This window comes from Nannobrachium achirus (genome assembly GCF_963921795.1).
Source record: "Nannobrachium achirus genome assembly, chromosome: 1".
NCBI lineage: Eukaryota > Metazoa > Chordata > Actinopteri > Myctophiformes > Myctophidae > Nannobrachium > Nannobrachium achirus.
Window position 1 is genome coordinate 90017706 of NC_137810.1, and position 21462 is coordinate 90039167.

The 21462-nt window shown below is 43.2% G+C and overlaps 2 protein-coding genes across 2 annotated transcripts; both read right to left on the reverse strand.

Annotated features, from left to right (window-relative positions):
- Nucleotides 1–324: 324 nt before the first annotated feature.
- Nucleotides 325–8054, reverse strand: LOC308281892 (complement C1q subcomponent subunit C-like). Its single transcript, XM_080722232.1, has 7 exons — nt 8012–8054; nt 7248–7371; nt 6992–7054; nt 6730–6883; nt 5756–5893; nt 4722–4854; nt 325–616 (listed from the first exon to the last, which is right to left on the reverse strand). Exons 2-7 carry the CDS (start codon nt 7363–7365, stop codon nt 452–454), a joined length of 771 nt encoding a protein of 256 aa, XP_080578358.1. The 5' UTR covers nt 7366–7371; nt 8012–8054; the 3' UTR covers nt 325–451.
- Nucleotides 8055–10923: 2869 nt separating this feature from the next.
- Nucleotides 10924–19348, reverse strand: LOC308290468 (complement C1q tumor necrosis factor-related protein 5-like; the record flags this gene model as incomplete). The annotated part of the gene is made up of 6 exons (XM_080732315.1): nt 19317–19348; nt 18632–18805; nt 17516–17701; nt 15102–15295; nt 14332–14415; nt 10924–11073 (listed from the first exon to the last, which is right to left on the reverse strand). Exons 2-6 carry the CDS (start codon nt 18798–18800, stop codon nt 10924–10926), a joined length of 783 nt encoding a protein of 260 aa, XP_080588441.1. The 5' UTR covers nt 18801–18805; nt 19317–19348.
- Nucleotides 19349–21462: the final 2114 nt, after the last annotated feature.

Below are 21462 nucleotides of genomic sequence, written 5' to 3' on the forward strand. Positions count from 1 at the left end.
TACAAAAAACTAAAAAATATTATTGAACTCAAGTCTCCATGGCGTGAGTAATCAATAGAAAACAGGTCATTTTGGGGGTGAACTACTCCTTTAATGAGTGTGTTGGTCAGTGGGTGGGGACGGTGGGTTTCAGCATGGTGTGGTCAGTGGGTTTCAGCATGGTGTGGTCAGTGGGTGTGGACAGTGGGTTTCAGCATGGTGTGGTCAGTGGGTGTGGACAGTGGGTTTCAGCATGGTGTGGTCAGTGGGGGGGGGGCGGTGGGTTTCAGCACGGTGTGGTCAGTAGGGGGGGACGGTGGGTTTCAGCATGGTGTGGTCAGTGGGTTTCAGCATGGTGTGGTCAGTAGGGGGGGACGGTGGGTTTCAGCATGGTGTGGTCAGTAGGGGGGGACGGTGGGTTTCAGCATGGTGTGGTCAGTAGGGGGGGACGGTGGGTTTCAGCACGGTGTGGTCAGTAGGGGGGGACGGTGGGTTTCAGCACGGTGTGGGCGTGCAGCAGGAAGCCAGAGAACACGCTGTCTCCTCCCAGGGTTCCCGTCAGGCCTCGATAGGTGTTGGTCTCCAGCCACACCTCCTGACCCGGCACCAGGTAGAGGAACGCACCTCCTGAAAACACCTAGAGAAATATACATTAGAACACCAGCAAGACGCCTAAGGACGAAAAGCGACATCTGTCTTGGCCATCTGTCATGGTCATATATGGATTCTGTTAGTGTGGTTATCCTAACAGGGCATCATCTGGGATACAATCCCTTTTATGCCCATATATGGAGATCCCTAACATAATCCCTTTTATGCCCATATATGGAGATCCCTGCTCTGAGTATCTGATATCACTATGATGTCACCTGTGATGTCACAGTGATGTGCCAGGGGAACCACAGTGTCAGGCGTATCAACAAAAAAAGACTGTTAAGAGTGTTTCCCCTGACATCACAGTGACATCAGAGCATGATGTCAGAGCGACAATCCCATAGATCGTAAAAAAAGTTGTACATGTCCAGACAACCACAAGCTGTGCTGTTTCTCAAAGTAAACTTGCTCCCTGCGGTCACAATTATTACCAGTAGGACGCTTATCGGCATTTTATGTGAGCTGCAGTGGAGGGGGTCCTCCACTGGGGGCGTCACCACTTTTGCATCCGTTCTGGAGCACGAGGAGTGGGTGGTCCCCGGGAATTCCCCGTGAGCAGCCCCGTTGGGGTGGTCATTTGGTCATTTTTGCACATTTGGTCATTTTTTACACTTGGGGGTCCCCCAGGGAGCTGGGGGTCCCTGGGGCTCAGGGGGTCCTTGGAGGTTGTAGTTTGGCAGGCAAGGAGTGTGTGTGCAAAATGTGGCATGGATCGGGTCAACGGTTGCGGAGATATGAGCAGGGAAAAAGTGTGACGTGTGACCACATTTGGTAATTTTTTACACTTGGGGGTCCCCCAGGGACCTGGGGGTCCCTGGGGCTCGGGGGGTCCTTGGAGGTTGTAGTTTGGCAGTCAAGGAGTGTGTGTGCAAAATTTGGCATGGATGGGGGCAACGGTTGTGGAGATATGAGCAGGGCAAAAGTGTGACGGACGGACTGACTCACCCACGGACAGCCTGTGGAGGTTTTGGTAGTAAATGCGACCTACGGTCGCAACCAGTAAGACGCCCTAAGGGCGAGAAGCTGAAACAACAGAGAACGACACAATATGTGCATACTGTATACAGTTTGGGCATTCCCAGATATGGGCTTAACCAGTGTTGGGTATCGTTACATTTTGAAGTAACTCGTTATGTTACTTTAGTTACTGACTTGAAAAACTAATCCGTTAAGTTACTCCGCTACCCAATGACAATTGTAACTTAACGAGCTACCGTTACCGTTACCGACCATTAACACATTGCCTGCCCCACGTTTTTTATTAAACTCTTCCAAAACATGTCAGGGTTTTGGAGCATTTTGACTCATTTGTAATGTAATATTTTGAAAATTTGTTTCTATGTCTATGAACAAATTGAGTATACCGATGGAAAGATTAAAATCTATACTTTATAAAAAAAAATAAACAAGAGTTTTATGTTCCATGATGATTTTTCAATGAATTTATTAGCGACTACTGCGCCTGCCCCAAATGGCCTAATTTGTTTAAAAAGGCTAGAAAAAAGGCTTTTTATGAAATAACATGAATAAGTCTCTTATTGGGTTGATTTTGTTGTTTCAAGCCAATAATTGGCACTGTGGCACTGTGTACTCAGTCTCAACACACACGCACACACTCACACACATGCATGCGCATGCACGCGCACGCGCGAACGTCACGAAGCACAAGGACCACCCTGAGCTCCTCCTATGACATTTCAGGCACACACACAAACACACGCGCACACACACACACACACACACACACACCCCACATGCGCGCGCACATCCACATGCGCGAGCACGCACGCGCCCCTGTGGAACACCTGTGTTCAGTGGCGTCAGTTCAGAACAAGCTAAGGTATGGCAACATGACTGGTGTCTTGCACGCGTGCCCTCGTGCAGGCACGATGAAAAGTACATTTTTATTATTTCCCCCTGTAGCCAAGGTATGGCATTGGCAGCTGCATACCCCTGCCATACCCAATTGACGCCCCTGCCTGTGTTATGTCACGTGATTTCTTAGCTAACGGAAACTCAGATCGATGCAGAGAAAAGTTTGCTGGACCATTGGATCATTTTCCTTACTGTTGTTTAGCCACATGGATTATAGTTTTACGAGCCAGCAGACTGTTTGTTTATCAATGGAATATCTTTACGAGCCAGGAGTGCACTGGGGGGGAGGAGGTGACAGTGTATCAGGTAGGACCCTGGTTTTTTCCGGTTTTTTCATTGTGTGTCGTGTCGTATGGATGGATGTTGTTTTGCTGCGTGTGGCCAGGGGTGTCGCACCAAAATCTGGGCCCTGGCCACAAGGATTCACTGCGGGACCCCCATGATTGTTCTTCATAGGGGGGATTTCAAAAATAGCAGATGTACAAGCTCGCAGAGTGCCGCGCTGTGAGCTTGTAGATCTGCTATTTTTCAATAGCTAAAGTATAAAATAATTATGTCCCCTCCACCTTGGGCCCTAGTAGTGTAGGGTTTCCACTCGCACTCCCCCCTTGTGACACCCCTGTGTGTGTGCGCGTTCTACACACTCACTCCTCCTCTCCCACTATAAATACAGAGTGTCTTCACCTAAATACACTCAAATCTAAACGAATTCTACTGTCATCTCTAGGCTATCAATCAACTATCTAAACTCTAACTCTAACTATAAATATCCTATATTCAAATCTCAACCGAGCCACCCAACCGATCTTTTTTTTTCTTTCTTTTTTCTCCTCAGCTGGCTAGCTGGCTAGCCTGGCTTGTCGCGTCTAAAACAGCTGCAGACTTTTCTCCCTCTCTCTCTCTTGTATTTGGATTGCCTGATAACATGTATTTCAATGCAGTTTTTTGACCTTTTTTCTTCATTCACGTGAATGACCTGGTTCCCTTTGATGTTGCCCTACTGTATTAAGTCACAGGCAGCACCGGAGCACCATCAATTGTAAAACAATGAAAAGACTATAGAACGTTTATAAACGGGCTGGGCGGTAAATAGCTGGGCAAAATAGAACGTTTATAAACGGGCTGGGCGGCAGATGTGTTAAAACCCACCAGCGTGGAAGTTTGGTAAACATAAAAAGACAAGAGTGCAGCCTCCTTTTAGCTCATGCGTCCTCTTCAAAAGACCAACGCTCCTCAACATTAAACTGTACAGTACCTCGGTGCCGTGGCGTTGTTATGGAGGCTCTATACCGGAGTTAAATGGCCGGGTCCGAATCCACCGTTGTCCGCCGTCCAGATACGATCCGATGATGTACAGTAAATCCATTTTAATACCCTACCGACGCGGACTTTTACACACGGTCAACTAAAGGCACGGACGCTACTAATATCTCCCCGTTGTGAGGAACGATCAACACGTAGGCTATATTACAGACGGACGCAGCAGCTTCTGTCGTTGTTTTGTGGGACATGGATGGAGAGCACCAAGTCAACAGTCAACAACAGTGAGTGAGTTGATTTCCTGGTTTCAACATGACGCGCGTTGCAGAGCTGGAGAGATGAAAGGAATGTGATTGGCTGACATACGAGGGAGGCAGACAGGCAGACAGACAGGCAGACAGACAGACAGCTACACACGTGTATTTGTTGACAGAATAAGACAGGAGGAGGAAATGTGACTCGGGGCTTCTTTTTTAATCGGTGGCAACAAAATGAACAGTGAAAATGGGACACTTTTTTTTGTAAATAACGAGATTACTTTTTCGAAAATATAACTAAGTAACTAACCGTTATATTGTAAAATGTAACTCGTTAAGTTCCTCCGCTACCGCCAAACTAACGTCGTTACGTAACGTCGTTAGTTATAACGACGTTACACCCAACACTGGGCTTAAAATTGATGACATCAGGGATCTCCATATATGGGCATAAAAGGGACGAGGACGGAATTTATTTTCAAGTGGGAATCGCGTCCTGACAACCACACTGGTTATCATGAGACTGAGTGACCATTGTTCCTTTCAGCGCAAAATAGGACTAGGTTTAAAGGAAAGGTGTTAAAAACAACAAAAACAACATGGAGTTGTACTGTTAACTGTCTGTCTGTCTGTCTGTCTGTCTGTCTGTCTGTCTGTCTGTCTGTCTGTCTGTCAGTCTGTCAGTCTGTGTGCTACCTGTCGTGTGTTGCCATTGTCCAGCTGGTCACAGAAGGCGGTGTAGGGCATATCATCCAGCCTCATCATCACACACAACCTGCTGGCAGCAGACGCATGGAACACAAAGTAGTATGTCCCTGGTACGCTGCACCTAAAGGGATAAAATATTATTATTATTGTCTTTCTACTGCAGGGGTCTTCAACATTTTCAGGCCAAGGACCCCTTAGCTGAGAGACAGATGAAGCAGGGACCCTCTACATGTTGTATACAACTGTGTTGACTTGTTTGACAGCACTGTCATCAGTCAATGTTGGATTCATGTTTTTTTTTTAGACATTTAATCACTTAAATTTTCAATACTTTGTAAACTTGACCTATCACTCGGTACTTGGTCTGTTTTTTTCCCCTCCACACCCAACCTATTTCAGACATCCCAACTTGGAGATCAGCATTTCCGGGAGGTCCCATGTGCACGTGCGCACGTGAAAAAATATCGACTGTTAAAAACGGTTCTGCACGGCGGCCGAACCATTTAAGGCTTAATATAATCGGTTAATTTATAGCATGTCAATTTCAACATTTAGTACACACCTCTAGAAACACATTGGTGAAGCGGTGAAAACCGGCTCCCAACATTCAACTTTGTGTGTCTGTTTGTCTGTCCCTGTTAGGATAAACTTTTACCAAGTGAGTTATGTTTCATTAGTACAACGGTGCGTGGCCAGAGTTATGTTTCATTAGTACAACGGTGTGTGGCCAGAGTTATGTTTAATTAGTACAACGTTGCGTAGCCGGATTTTTAAACTATACAAACAGGAACAGATTGAGAAGGCCACTGCTGCACAGCCTAGACACACGCGCACACACACACACACAGGCACACACACACACACACACACACACACACACACACACACACACACACACACACACACACACACACACACACACACACAGGGTATAGCTGCTCAAATTCACCACTCCACTTCGAACCGATGGTTTGATTTTTTGGTAAAAAATAACCTTACTATCCTGACAGACAGGCAGATACCTGAATCTCCCAGTGTCCAGGTGATAGTCATCGTTGATGTTGGTGATGACAGACAGGAAGCGGATGGGTGTGTTTTTGGCGGGGTAGTCTGCAGTCCCCCTGGCCACGCTGAAGGCTGAATGCTTCTGCACAGAGGCACTGGAACATACAGTACATAGTTTAAGAAGGTGACATCATGCAACTGCTTGTTCTCAAATGGTCATATAATTTCATCATTTTTATATTTCCCTTTCTTTTCTTTTCTTTTTGCTTTTTCTTTATGACGGCTTTTTTTCCCTTTTGTTATTGATGATATCCTATGCATAGTAGCCTAGGCGGTAACCCTTCCTTTTACAGTACAGTAATTACCAGGTAATTTTGCTTTAAAGTCATTAAAAGTGTGTCAATAAAATGCAATTCAGTTTAGCACAGGCGACAGACTTAGGTTTTGTTCAGCAGCTTTATAGCTGCTACATAAAAAAGGTGCGTGTCGATATTTCAACATAACATGTGTTCTACGTCCCAGTATTTCGACACGGGTGAATGTTAACCTGGGTAAATGCTAACCTGACGACGCTGGTGAATGTTAACCTCCATGCATAAACCTAACCCAAACGCTAACCTGCTGACGCTGGTGACCCTCCCGTAGTCGAAGTAATGACACCACATAAAAACTCAGTTATGGCTCAGGATATGGATTATTGTGTTGATTGTTTTTGCTATGATGATGAATTGAATACACAGGACAACAATGGGAACAAGTCCTCTGGACTTCTTTGTGTTATCCTTTTAGCCTTAATGTCTGACTGTACCTCTGTTTGCATTTATGACTAATAAAGTATTGTGTTATCCTTTTAGACTCAATGTCTGACTGTACCTCTGTTTACATTTATGACTAATAAAGTATTGTGTTATCCTTAACGTATGACTGTACCTCCATGTACATTTATGACTAATAAAGTATTTAATCAATCCAGTGCCTTATTGCTCATTACCCGGACAGCAACGTCTCCCCAGCAGGACCAGGCTCTCCAGGGGGTCCCTGGGGTCCTCGCTCTCCACTGGGACCCTGTTTGCCTGCAGGTCCAGGGGATCCCTGCACCCCTTTCTGTCCTCTCTGTGGAGCCAGGCTGGCCTGCGCTGCCACCCCTGGTCAGGAGGAGAAACAACAACGGCTATGGCTAAAGGTATTGGAGAAGCGTGTGTGTGTGTGTGTGTGTGTGTGTGTGTGTGTGGGGGGGGGGGGGGTGTTTGTACCTGGACCTCCTTTGTCTCCTTTCACTCCATCGCGTCCATCTCTCCCCGGTATCCCTGGGATACCTGCAGACAGACAGACAGACAGACAGACAGACAGACAGACAGACAGACAGACAGACAGACAGACAGACAGACAGACAGACAGAAAGAAAGATAGACAGACAGACAGACGAATAGAATAGAGATAAGAATATAGACATAAAAAACTATGAACACATGACATACTGTACACACACACACACACACACACACACACCTGGCAGTCCCGGTGTCCCTGTAAAGGTGCAGGTCTCCATGGCGACTGACGGAGAGGCAGCCAATGAGATCAAAGCACCCGTTATCACGACGACGTAACGATGGACCATGGTTACCATGGTTACCTGGTGACAGGGGACAGAAAAGAAAAGAAAAGAAAAGAAAAGAAAAGAAAATAAAATAAAAAAGATGAAGTCTCCATTATATTTATACCATATAAATGACCAGACTGACTGTGGACCCCCCACCCTGACAAGCACTAAGAATAGGCCATAGCAGTGGGAGTGGTTTTCAGGTGCCACTAAAATAAATGGAGATATTAGACTTTTAAGTCCTCAGGCTGAGGCAGTGAAACACTGCTACACAAGTAGAAGTGACTCATTACTCTGTGAGCGTGCAAATGGAACCAAATGGTTCCATTTGTATACGCTCAGAGTTACAGACCAGTAAGGGTCCATTTGAAACCCCCTCAAGGAACCAATGAGGGTCCCTGGACCACACTTTTGAGACACACTGGTGTAGCAGAGAGTTTCCAGTGCCAATATGCACAATATCAGCACCCTGACTCTGTTTGAGCAGAATGGAACTGAGCCTTCATTAGTATCATTTGTAACACTGACACTGTTTGAGCAGAATGGAACAGAGCCTTCATTAGTATCATTGGTAACACTGACTCTGTTTGAGCAGAATGGATATAACAAAAAAAATCTGTTATGTTAGGGTTTTAACTCTTAAATAAGCAACAATATGAAGTTATTGACATACCTGCAAGAAGACTGTTAAGACCAAGAGCTGTGTCTGGACTGAACTGAAGTAGAGAGAGAGAGAGAGAGAGAGAGAGAGAGAGAGAGAGAGAGAGCGAGAGAGAGAGATAGAAAGCAGAAGTATCAATGAACAGCAGACTCAGCAACACGTGATAAAACAGTGGTGTAAAGTAACCGAGTACATTTACTCAAGTACTGTACTTAAGTACACTTTTTATTTATTTATTTATTTATTTTACTTTATTGGAGTATTTCCAAATTTCAATACGTTTACTTCCACTCCACTACATCACAGAGGCAAACAGGCCTATCGTTACTTTTTACTCCACAACGATTATTTGAAAACTTAGAGGTGTTGCCATAGTTTTGTACTGTGTATGGAGTTAACGTTACTCCATATACAGTGGTTCCCAGGACCCAAACTAGTGAAAATACCAGATCTAAAAGCTCAGAAAGTTTTTCTTCGCGCCATGTTGTGATCTTGTAGATCGTCTATTTTCACTACTCCTTAAACATAACTTGTGTTCTAGTAATGTATGGAAATTCTTACATTTTTCTTAGATATTTTGCTTTTTTGGAAATGTTTTTTTTTTTTTTTTATATATTTTGAACTAGAAGAAGTTCTCTTCCGAGCACAGGTATCCTTGCGTCCTGGTGGTGCTATAACAGGCCAATGTAAAAAGGGTGGCATGTGTTCTTCACCAATCTAAATCTTAGACCTTTCATGGCGCCACCATGAGGCTGATTTGAACATTTTGTTGTGCAATTTCTTCCTTGGCCTTTTGCGAATGTGCGTGCACAATTTCATTACATTTGCACGCTGTGTTTGAGGCTTTTTGTTCGAAACGGATCAATCCTGCAAAGTTTGGAGGCCAATCTTAGCCAATCAGGATGGAATATTTAATATGGGACAGATCCGTCTTGATCATTTGACTGTAGAGATAATGTGTACTGATGTGTGTTAATTTTGGGTAAAATCTGAAGGAGTAATATCCAAAAATGTGTCTTACATAAGTCGGCCTCCTGATGACGCTATAAAAAGCTGATGTGAAAAATGCAAGAAAAGGGATTTTCCTTGGCCTATAGCGAGTGCACTTACAAAGTTTGAAACTGATCGGTGGAGTTATAGGTAAAACCACAAATTTGCCTGTTATAGCGCAACCATAAGGGTGATTTAAAAAGTGGCATTTCTTCCTCGGCCTAGTGGGAACGTGTGTGTGCGATTTCATGTTAATCGCACTCTGCATTCGTGATTTGAGGCATTTTGTCCAAAACGGACCAATCTTACAAACTTTGAAAGCCAATCTCAGCCAATCAGGATGGAATATGGACAATCAGACATATCCATGTCGATCACATGACTGTAGAGATACTGTCTACCGATTTGCGTGATTTTTGGACAAAATCTGTAGGAGTACTGGCCAAAATGTAGTTTTGCACAAATTGGCCTCCTGGTGGTGCTAGAACAGGCCCATGTGAAAAATGTGGGGCAGAGGTTCTGAATTGGCATCCAGGGAGTGCGCTTACAAAGTTTGAAACTGATCGGTGGAGTTATAGGTAAAACCACGAATCGGCCTGTTATAGCGCCACCATGAGGCTGATTTAAAAAATATGAAGTGGCATTTCTTCCTCGGGAACGTGTGTGCGCAATTTCATGTTAATTGCATGTTAATTTACAAACTTTGAAAGCCAATATCAGCCAATCAGGATGGAATATGGACAATCAGACAGATCCGTGTCGATAACATGACTGTCGAGATACTACTGATTTGTGTGATATTTGGACAAAATCTGTAGGAGTAGTGTACAGAAATGTGTTTTGCAAACATCAGCCTCATGGTGGCGCTAGAACAGGGCCATTTGAAAAATGTGGGGCAGAGGTTTTGAATTGGCATCCAGGGAGTGCGTGTGCTCATTTTGGCAGCGACCGGGCCAACGGCGCCGGAGATTAGCTGGTAACAAACTCGGAGGACCGACGCACGGACGGACGGACGGACGCACGGACGGATGGACGGACAGGGGCGAAAACATACTCTCCCCCTGCCTTCGGCTGGTGGAGACAATTACACACTAGATTGTACAGGCATTGACACTAAGGCTTGCCCACCGGCCCCCGGCAGGTAAATAAAACCTTCGGGCAGGTGGAGTTTGCTTTCAGGTTGCCCGACCGAGCAAATGCTCATTTGAGAGGGAATGCAACAACCGTCTATAAACACACCACCAGATATCTGACTAAACACCTGAACGTGGACAGAGCACTCTGTCTGCTGGTCTGTGGAATGTAAAATAAGAGCACTGTTAACCTATAATGTGCTGTTTTCACTGTTGCTCACTTAAACATATAAAATAGGTGTGAACCCATAGTCATATTCAATCATAACTATGTAGGTTTTTTTAAGATTGAGGTATGACATCTTTAAAGTGTTATATTTTACTTATCATTTTCTAATGGGCGATTTACTTTTCGGGCAAGTGGCCTTGACTTTTGGGCAAGTAGAAAATTATCTGTACTTGCCCACGGACAAGTGCCTCTGAGACCTTAGTGTCAACCCCTGTTGTAAATCAAATCATGTCCATGTTCAAGAATGACTTCTTAACGTTTGCTTCATATAAATGAATGTAGTAATATAACTATTCAGCAATGTAATATAATGTAAATCTAAAAGCATAATTGAAATGGACGTGTGTCTGAGACCAGCAGCTTAAAATAAGAAAGTCATCACACACATTTCATTGATTTAATTGTCAAGCCTTTAATATTCAATATTAGATACAAAATAAAATTGGAGTAACATGTAAAGTAATATAACACTGGTGCAATAGCAATATTTGTATTGATGTGATGATTAATTAATCAAGGAAGCCATTGATTGGTTGCTTTCAGACGACAAGGAAGCCATTGATTGGTTGCTTTCAGGGGAGGACAAGGAACCCGTTGAAGATGATCTCCTTCTCCAGGGTGTCTGCTCTGTGTGAATCTGTTTGGCCTTTCTCGTCTCTGAAAGCCTCGAGCCACACCTTCTGATTCTGGGTCAACTGCAAGACCACGCCCCCTGACAGCACCTGCAATGACATCACCACCAGAATCATCATCATCATCATCAGTCATGGCCGCATGCATCTATTGTGCATCAAGCATGAAGCGAGAAAAAAGCGCAAGGACCCCAGGTGCGAGGCCTGTGCGACCGCAGCGCTCTCACTACCCTAGCGGCGGCTCTGTAACATTTAAAAACAACATCCGTTGACCCAAAGCGCATTCCTATCAAGGATGACCACATTACTTTGCTTGAGGTGGAAGGACAGAGTGGCCATGAACCATGGGGGGCTTCCTCACACAGAAAGAAAAAACAGGGAGAACAGGTGGGTCTTTATATGACCCCTTAAAAGTATCTGTGTCATTTTAGATTTGAACTAAAATGCATAATTCTATACTTTGGCTATTCAAACATAGCTGATTATACCAGTAAGACTCCCTAATCGGGAGATAAGTGCCTGCCAGGTCGCATACACAAACTTTAGAAGGCAATGAAGCCAATCAGGAGGGAATATGGGAAATGGGACAGATCCATGTTGATGACATGACTTTAGAGATACTGTGTACCGCTTTGCGTGATTTTAGGGCAAAATCTGTAGGAGCAGTGTCCAAAAATGTGTTTTGCAAGAATCGGCCTCATGGTGGCGCTAGAAGAGGGCCATGTGAGAAATGAGGCGTGGAGGTTGTGGTTTGGCAGCCAAGGAGTGTGTGTGCAAAGTTTGGCATGGATCGGGGCAACGTGGCGAAGGTATGAGTAGGGCAAAAGTGTGACGTGTGACGTGTGACAGACAGACTGACAGCCAGTGGAAGTTTTGGCACCCAGCCAGTTGTGAGTCAGGCACCAAAATGCCTTGTTGCGGCCCTACTGCTTCAGAAATGTGCAGATATACATCTACTGTATGTTGGACTGTTTACTGCTGAGTTAGAAAACAATGTTGAACATTAAGGCCCCTTTTACATTAAAACGGGCTTCACTGTAAACGTAATGATGTATAGTCGTTTGTGGGGGGTCATTTAGACGAAAATGGCGTCTTCAGGGGGTGAAACCGTAACAAAGTGAAAACCCCTTTGAAAGTGGAAAAGGTAAAAACGCTTTGTATCTCCCGCTTTCATCTAAATACCGTAAACGCAGCAAACCACTGAAAATGATAAGATGTGGGACGTCCTAATAGGGCTGTCACGATTAGGAATTTCTCCAGATGATTAATTGTCATACAAATAATCGGCGATTGACGAATATATCGTCTTTTTTCCCCCTTTATTTTATGCCACTATGATAAATAGCTTTGAGCTCATACTCATACTGTACCTTATTAAATGAAGAGCAATTTAATTGCTTTTTAAACATCAGTTCAGTGGTGTAAACTGTAAAGTAACTATTAACACATCGGATGCCCACGTGGATGCTATTGTCTTAATTTGCTGGTGCCCATGGCAACGCGTCATTTTACCTACCGGCGAGAGTACTGGCGAGAAAAGTAATCCGAGTAAATGTAATCCGAGTATGTCCTGTTTATTTCGCGAAAATCTTTTCTTTCAGTCAGGACCGTTTTTTATCATTTCTAAGCCACAGTGTTTGTGTTACGGCATGTAGAAGAGGCTGCCGTTTTGAGAAAAAAATGAAAAAAGGAAGAGAATCCGGAGAAAACAGCATTTTTGTGCAGCTGCTAAACAGGAAGTCAACGAGACACACAGCACGTCCGGGTGACGTAATTGCGCGCTGCATGTTGGGAAATGGAGTTTGTTTCATCACCGCGGTAGCCAAGTGCAGTAGCTACAGTACAGCATAGTTTACTGTACAACGCGTCAAACGCGTCGTGGGCCTCCAGCGACATCAAAGAAATTGACTTTTAGACACCACGTGGGCATCCGATGTACATTTATTTGCTAACATTAGCCCTAATTTATACCGTAGCTATTTGAAAATAGCCGATCTACAAGCTCACAACAACGCGTCGCGGTGCGTTGTGAAAATAGCCGATCTACAAGCTCACAGCGTGTCGCGGTGCGTTGTGAAAATAGCCGATCTACAAGCTCACAACGCGTCGCGGTGCGTTGTGAAAATAGCCGATCTACAAGCTCACAACGTGTCACAGTGCGTTGTGAAAATAGCCGATCTACAAGCTCACAACGCGTCGCGGTGCGTTGTGAAAATAGCCGATCTACAAGCTCACAACGCGTCGCGGTGCGTTGTGAAAATAGAAGACAACTGCAAAAATAGCCGACGCTGAAAATAGCGACAGTAGCCTATAATGTTTATCATGACACGATCCAACGTGTGTAATCATCATCCCCTCCATAAGCTGCAGTAAAGGCACTGACTCCAGTCCTCTGTGTAGAAACGAAACGTGAAGTGAACGCCTTTTTCTGTATCGTATCATAAGGAATAAATATAGTCCCGGGATGTGTATGGTACATGTGTCTGTTCCGACCGTCTGGAACAAACTTTTTAAGCATTTTTAGTTAGCCAGCCACTCTGCCTGTGCTGTGTGACGGTGTCGGGTCAGTGCGTTGTGTTGACTGACTGAGGAGGACCTAGTAAGTAGAACGGAACTTGGGCAGTGCGGTCATGGCGACATGCGCCACCTAGCGACCTGGCATGCAAATTACCGCGTTTATGGACAAATTGCGTTTTCATCTAAAGACCACATAAAAAATGAAAACTAAACGGCTCTTAGCCGTTTTCCACGAAGCTCGTTTTAATCTAAAAGGGGCCTAAGTTAATCCTCTGAGGACCCCCCTGGGGAGGTTAAAACATCTACAGTATAGTGTGGCAGGACATAATGTGGGACAGGAGACTCCTCCAGAAGTAGGATCTAAATGGTGTGTGCAGGGGCGTCACAACGGGGCACCGAGTGCCGCGCTGCAAGCTTGTAGATCTGCTATTTTTGAAAATGTGTGAAAATCTTTGGATAATGTATTTTTTAAGCGAACATTTTAATTCAAATTTCCGGGGTCCCCTGGAACTAAATATTTTGAGATGGGGGTCCGTGGCCATTTTGGGGGTCCTTCACATGCACAAGTTTGAGCACCACTGACATAGAAACACGTTTTTCAAAAAACCTTAAGGAATTGAAATATTCAAAGACTTTGACTCGGTACTGCGACTCGGTGCTGCGCTGTGAGCTTGTAGATCTGTTATTTTTCAATAGTTAAAGCACAAAATAATGCATAATAATGTGTTCCCAGTCTAAATGGGTTAAAGCCCCTCCCCCTATGAAGAACATTCATGGGGGGCCCAGAGTTTGGTGTGACGCCCCTGAGTGTGTGGTGAGTTGACCTCTGACCTGTGTGTCTCTCCTGGTGTTGAAGTCACAGAAGCCCAGGTCACGATCCAGAGCCTCACTCTTCAGACGTATACACATACTGACCTACACACACACACACACACACACACACACACACACACACACACACACACACACACACACACACACAATCGATTAAAATGTTTAATCTGATTAACTGCATGATTGTCCATAGTTAATTGTGATTAGTCACAATCTATCGTATAGTTTGTATCTGTTTTAAATCTACCTTAAACAGATAATAATACTCGTATCAACATGGGAGTAGTTGCTTTATGCAAATAAAGCATGTTTATTACATTACATTACAATTTGAACAAAGACAAATATTGTCCAGAATCTTCAATTAACAAACTTGAGAAAATATGTTTCATACTTGGCATTTAATCACTTAACCAAAAATAGATGATCTACTAGCTCACAACAAGGTGCATTGTGAGCTTGTAGATCTGCTATAATTGGAACTGATAACTCAAGTACAGTGCAACTCAGGTGTGTTTTACAAAGCATCTAAGTGGTTTTACTGAAGTAATATTGATGAATCCCAAATATTATCAAAGTATTCTGAGGCACCCTGGACTTGCATTACTGCACCCTAGGGTGCCACAGCACCCACTGTGAGAAGCCCTGCTGTAGAGACACTGTGATGCTCGTCAGGTAAAACTCACTTTTCCCATAGAAAGGAGATGGCTCTGGTTTTAGACACATTATATTATAACACATTAAGTCAGCAGACCTAAAGATCTTACCTTGGACATGGCGTGGAAGACAAAGTAATAGACTCCAGGCACCCTGCAGGTGAAGTGTCCGGTGGAGAGGTTCATGTCTCCAGGCCTGTTGATGGCTTGGGTCTGGTAGAGGATTGGCTGGTTGTAGGCGGGGTAGGAGGGTAGCGTCCGGACCACAGAGAAGGCCGACTGAGGAGCCTGAGAAGGACTGGAGCCTATGGGGACAAGTCAGCATATATGAGAACCAATGGGGACAACAAAGTAAATATATTAGTATAGTCTCGCATAGGCAGACAACTATTCCACAATCTCCGAATGCTACGTATATACTAGCGTCTGGAACTACACCTCCTGAAATCCGAGTAACAAATCCATTCACGAAAATATATTTTGAAATGTATGCAATAAGCAGCAAGCTAAATATGTTGGTAATAGTCGAAAAGTCCATAAAAAAGTTGTATTTATTCTTTTTTAAATTATTTTTATATTATTTATTTTTTAATATGTAGACGTAGCAAGCTTATTTCTATTTGATTGTAGTAATAGTTTTCTTTTTAACATGACAACCATTATAAACAGAATATTATTATCCAGTCACCCACACACTGCATACAGCAGCATCACCCTACCGGGGGCTAAGTATTGTTCACCCAAAGTGCCAAAAGATCACAACAGACCGCCCGAAGTTCCTTTGATTAGAAGTAATTAAAGACGGTGGAGTGTTTGTGTAGCGAGCTAGCCTAGCCTTTGGTTGACCTGACCATGCAGCTGGATTATTGTGTACTTTGTTTAGCGAGAGACACGGCAGATACAGTCATTTTAGTCCAGTTTCCATTCCTCATTATTGTAAAATGGATGTGGCAATTGTGAAATGCTGGTCTTTATTTTGTTGCGTTAACGTGCACACGTGGTTTGTGTGAGTATCCGTTGTCATGGCAACTTGGCTGCATATAGCAGCATCTCCCTACCGGGGGTTAAGTATAGTTCCCCTAAAGTTGCATAGGGTTTAGAGCTGAGACCCAGTCCCTGGTTAGGCCTTTTATATCATGAAGCTCTAATGAATAACAAAAAAGAAAAAAACTTACAAAATCCATAACATTCCCAAATTACAGTCAGAAAGCAGTGACATTAACATTCTAAAACGTGCTTAACATAGTGTTTGCAGCTAGTGTTTGGTTTGATTTTAACCAGCATTTAACCTTTTCATTAACCCATTTAGACCTGTAAATGCATTATTACTAAGGCTGTTGAGGTTAACGCATTATTAACTAATTAATGCACATATACATATACAACATATACAGTAGGCCTATGCCTTGTGCTGCACACCACAGCTGTCACACTAGCCTTGAAACATGACGGCCGTGGTCACTAAAGACCTCCTCCATCACAGTGTCTCTACAGCACTTTCTCTAAGTGCACCAGGGTGCCTTGGAATTGATTGATTGAATATGTTATCAGAAGTTTGCATAGGAAAAAGGTACAGGACACTACAGTTCACTAATACAAGGTCAACTAAAAGGATAAAGATCACAAGAAAGCATTTGGGCTTGTTTAAATGGTTTTTTTTTAAACTCGTACAAAATACATTGTACATACTTTGATAATATTTAGAATATATCAATATTACTTCAGTTAGAACTTTTAGACCCTCTATGCTATGTAAAACACACCGGAAGTATTCTTCCATACACCAACGTTCAAAATAGCGGTTCTACAAGCTCACAACATGTCTTGTTTTGAGCTTGTAGATATTTTTGGTGAATGTTACCTCCAGAATAAGGATGCTGGGGTGTAAGTGATAACATTCCTAGTATAAAAGCAAATTTCAATCTGTGCTAATGGAAACAGATATTTTCAAGTTTGTTCTTCTGGACAGTATTTGTAATATAAATAACATGCTGCATTGTATAAAGCAACTAGTAGTGTACTCCCATGTTGAAATGAGTATTAATATCTATTTAAGGTAGATTTTAGAACAGATAAAAAAATATGAGATTAATTTGCGAGCGAGTGCCGCTCTGCGAGCATGTAGATCTGCTATTTTTGAAAAATCTTCTTTTTCTTTGCTCTTTGCCTCGATTCTAGCGATTCTCAAACGTTTTCATGTCAAGGACCCCCCAAATTACATGTATTTGACCACGGACCTCCATCTCAAAATATGTTGTTCCAGGGCAAATATTTGAATTTAAAATGTTCACTTTTAAAAAGATATATTCAAAGACTTTTTTTCTTTTTCTTTTATAATAGCAGCTCTACAAGCTCGAAACGTGGCACTCGGTGCAGCACTGTGAGCTTGTATATCTGCATTTTTAATTTTTAATAGTTAAAGCATATAATAATGGTTTACAATGGTTCCAGGCCTGGGTTAAATATTTTGAGGGCAGTTAGTTTTTTTATTTCCTTGATCACCCCTGACCCCAGCTGGAATGTACCTTGTCTGTCCGCTCCTCCAGCAGCTCCCGGGGGTCCAGGCGGACCAGACGCTCCCTCGGGTCCCAAGTCCCCCGACAGACCCTTCATACCGGGCTCTCCAGGAAACCCTCGGGTCCCGCGCTCCCCCTTCAGTCTGAGGAGGGCGCCGGGATCCACCGCCACAGGACCAGCATGCACTGGGGCGGCTGGAGGAAGGACACTCGTATTTATTGCGCTTTTCACTTGAGTAAAAGTCAATCACTACAATGTAAAAATAAATAACTATTTTACAACCGAACTGCAATGTAAAAATAAATAACTATTTTATAACCGAAAGGTTCAAACTTAAAGGACAACTCCGCACAAAATAACATTTAGGCTTATTTTCCTCCTTATATTGATCCCAAATGACGGTCCATGGGGATTGGGGTCTATTAGGTAGAAATGCTCCTGTTGTCCAGTTTCCCCAGCAGAACCCAGCAGCCCTCATAGCATAGAGTGGAGCCCATAACATAAGCCTATCACTTTTACACTATTTATTGCGGTCAAAAGTGATTTTCTTTTCATGAATGTGTTACTAGTTGTCACACGCATCCATGCCATCGTTGTCCCACTCGAGCTGCCACACTCTGCTAAACAGATGTTATGCTGATATGTGTTTTGCCAAGTCCCGGAAAAGACCTGCTGTGATTGGCCAGTACAGTCACTTTGATTGGCAGTTGTGCCGAATGCTCACCCCAGAACATGATTTATGAGACTGTGGCGGCTTGTGTGGTACAACCAAGGCATGGATGTGTTTGTATTGACAACTAGTAACACATTCATGGAAGAAAAACATGTTTTACCGCAACAAATAGTGTAAATGTGATAGCCCTCATGGCCACTCTATGCCATGAGGGCTGCTGGGTTCTGCTGGAAACTGAACAACAGGCACATTTTTGCCTAATAGACCCCATGGACTGTAATTTGGGATCAATATAAGTAGGAAAATTAGCATATATATTATTTAGTCTGGAGCTGTCCTTTAATTCGGAGTACAAAAGCATTGGCAACAGAGGAGAGGAGAGTGAGAGAGGAGAGGAGAAGAGAGTGAAGGAGAGAGTAGGGGAGAGGAAAGGAGAGGAGAGGAGTTTTACCTGGCTCTCCTTTCTCTCCTTTGGGACCCAGCCAGCCGTTTCTCCCCGCCACTCCCGCCTCTCCCGGTCGGCCATCTTGGCCTCCACACGTGTCCTGCGATTGGCTGGCGGTAAGGAGTAAAGCCACGCCCACCACCAGACCGGCAGGCCAATAATAATGTCCTGTCATGGCTTCTAATACGGACAACACAATCATAATGGAAATAGTAATGAATGATAAGTTACACAATGTCAAAAAAAGATTTGTCATCCATTAAAATCAAGTATTTAAGTATTATAGAAATGATGACAAAAAAGAAAAAACCTAACCAGGGGATTTTGAGTGCTAAGACAACAATAAAAAAGAGAATTACTAGTTCTATAAAGTAACACATAATTACCAAATATAAGTCATTATGCAGAATGCCCCAGTTCACCATAATTTTATTGTATTATAATAAATAACACATTCATTTCTTATGAAAATACATAATTCAACACTTCATGTTTGGTATTTAATAATAACATGCTAAAACATGCAGTTATCAGTAACCAAAGCCGTCAAATAAGTGTAAGTACAATACATGCACTGTATATGAAAAAAGTACAGTACTTGAGTAAATATATTGGCAGTAAACTGATCATTAACAACACTGTATCGGTCATTAATGCTCCATAATAATTGTGTAATTATTAGAAATGTTACCAGAATGTGTTCAGCAAAGACGTGACTGATGAATCTTGACCGTCTTCTTTGGTGAAACAGAAACTCTCTCTCTCTCTCTCTCTCTCTCTGCCATGCAAACACATGCATGCACACGCACGCACGCACGCACGCACACTGCAGTGTCAGCATGGAAGTGAAACTTGACAGCTCATGTTGTCTAGCAGTGAATTAAAACGTTTAAATTAAAAGTGTGATAACGTTTTTGTCCAGGAATCCAATCTACCATGTAACTCAGAGTGTACAAATGGAACCACATGGACCCATTTTGGTTTGCTGTTGAATTGCTCTGCTGTTCTGGGTGTTCTTGTTTGTGTGTTTGGCGCCACCTCTTGTTAATCCGTTGTCACTACAGTGTCTGTCTATGTTCTGTTAGAACCAGGGTTCCCACACATTTTTACCAATGAACTTCCAAAACTGTTCCAGAATATTTAACCAAATTTCCAGGCCTATTTAACAATCATTCAGCACAATAATGATTCTCTTACTCCTATGTGCCATGCCCAAAGACAGGCAGTGTAGAGGGGAAAAAAACAAATGGTATTGTATAATTCTATTCCAAATTGGGTTGATGTCACGTGACAAAGGAACAGATCTACAAGCTAACTATGTGTCACGCTGCAGCATCACACAGCCCATACGGTGGTGCATTACATACTTTGTGTAATGTTATACATGTTTAGAAAACATCAAATGGCCCAAAACAAGAATAAGATATAAGAATTATTGTTCATCTTGGTAACCTGCGTTTTGCACTGTTCATTCAATCCTTTGTATGTGTGGCATAGTGGTATAATTTAAGGTAATTGCCAGACAACGCCACCGGTTGAATTGCGCCACCGGAAATAGTTATAATAGAATTATCTAATTTAAACGCCTTGCTTTTCAAAGGAACACACAAGTTCGTTCTTACAAGAATAAGGCAGGCAGAAACATGGCTCAGATATAAAAATACATAATCTTTATTTATACAGTTGTCACTAATAATAATAAAATCTCATTCATTGAATAATAAAAGTTGTTCACTCCAGAGGGTGAGACATAAAACAGTTAGACTGGAGGGTTGCAGATAATATGGATAACTAACCTCATAACCCAAATAAATACATCAAGCCCACTTAGGAAATAACAAACGGACATACAATATTAGTATGGTCCACATTAGTGTAGAGCCAGCAAGGGAGGGATCTGATTGGCTCGGTTCCGTGGCCAGTGGGCCATTTCAATGGAATGTGGTCAGTGATATACTGTACATGAAGCAAAGCAGCAGTTGCGTCTTCGGCCCTGAAATAGCAAGTGGTCGTGTTAAAATACTATTTAATAATACCTATATTCAAAGAGACAGCAGAGAGATGAACAGTGAACCTACCACTTTAACTCAGGCGGCACACACAATGTATGTCCTGTCCGCGCAGCGGCCCCCAGGTAGTTAGTAAACTAGAAAGGCAAAACAATGCCCAATGTTTAACCTGGTGAAAACACCGAACGAACATATACTGTGGAGAGGGAGGACTGCCAACATACCTGATGTGCGTGGCAATAGGTCACCGTACAACAGAGCAGCTCCAGACAGTGTTTGTAGCACAATACTAGAAAGACAACAAACAATCACGGTCAAAGTCAAGTCCACTACGCAGCATATACTGGCAATTGCTTAGCAGCAAGACAGAGACACATACCTGCACTGAGTAAAACGAAGGCACCGCTGTAGCCCAACGGCCAGCATTACTTTAGACACTGTTAGTGTTTGCTGAGTAGGCCTACACACGACCAGCGTGGCAGCAGGTGAACAGAGACAGACAGCTGGAGTTGTGCAGCCTATATACTGTTAGCAATCAGCCCACTGATGAGTGGGCGGAAGATGGACCGTGGGAACCAACGCCCATCCTGCTTGTGGGATATGTATTTCAATAACTTTAGCAAAACATACATCTTCTTTTTTGTACACTTAATTATGAAATAGCAACCTCATATTATCTTGAAAGATGCTTTGATGATGTCATCATGATGATGATGTTATATATATATATGTCACGGTTTGTTAGAGAAACAGGACGGTCGAGAAACGGAGCACTCGGCGTGCAGCACGGGGCGGAACAAGCGGTCGCCCACAGCAACGTCCTCCAGG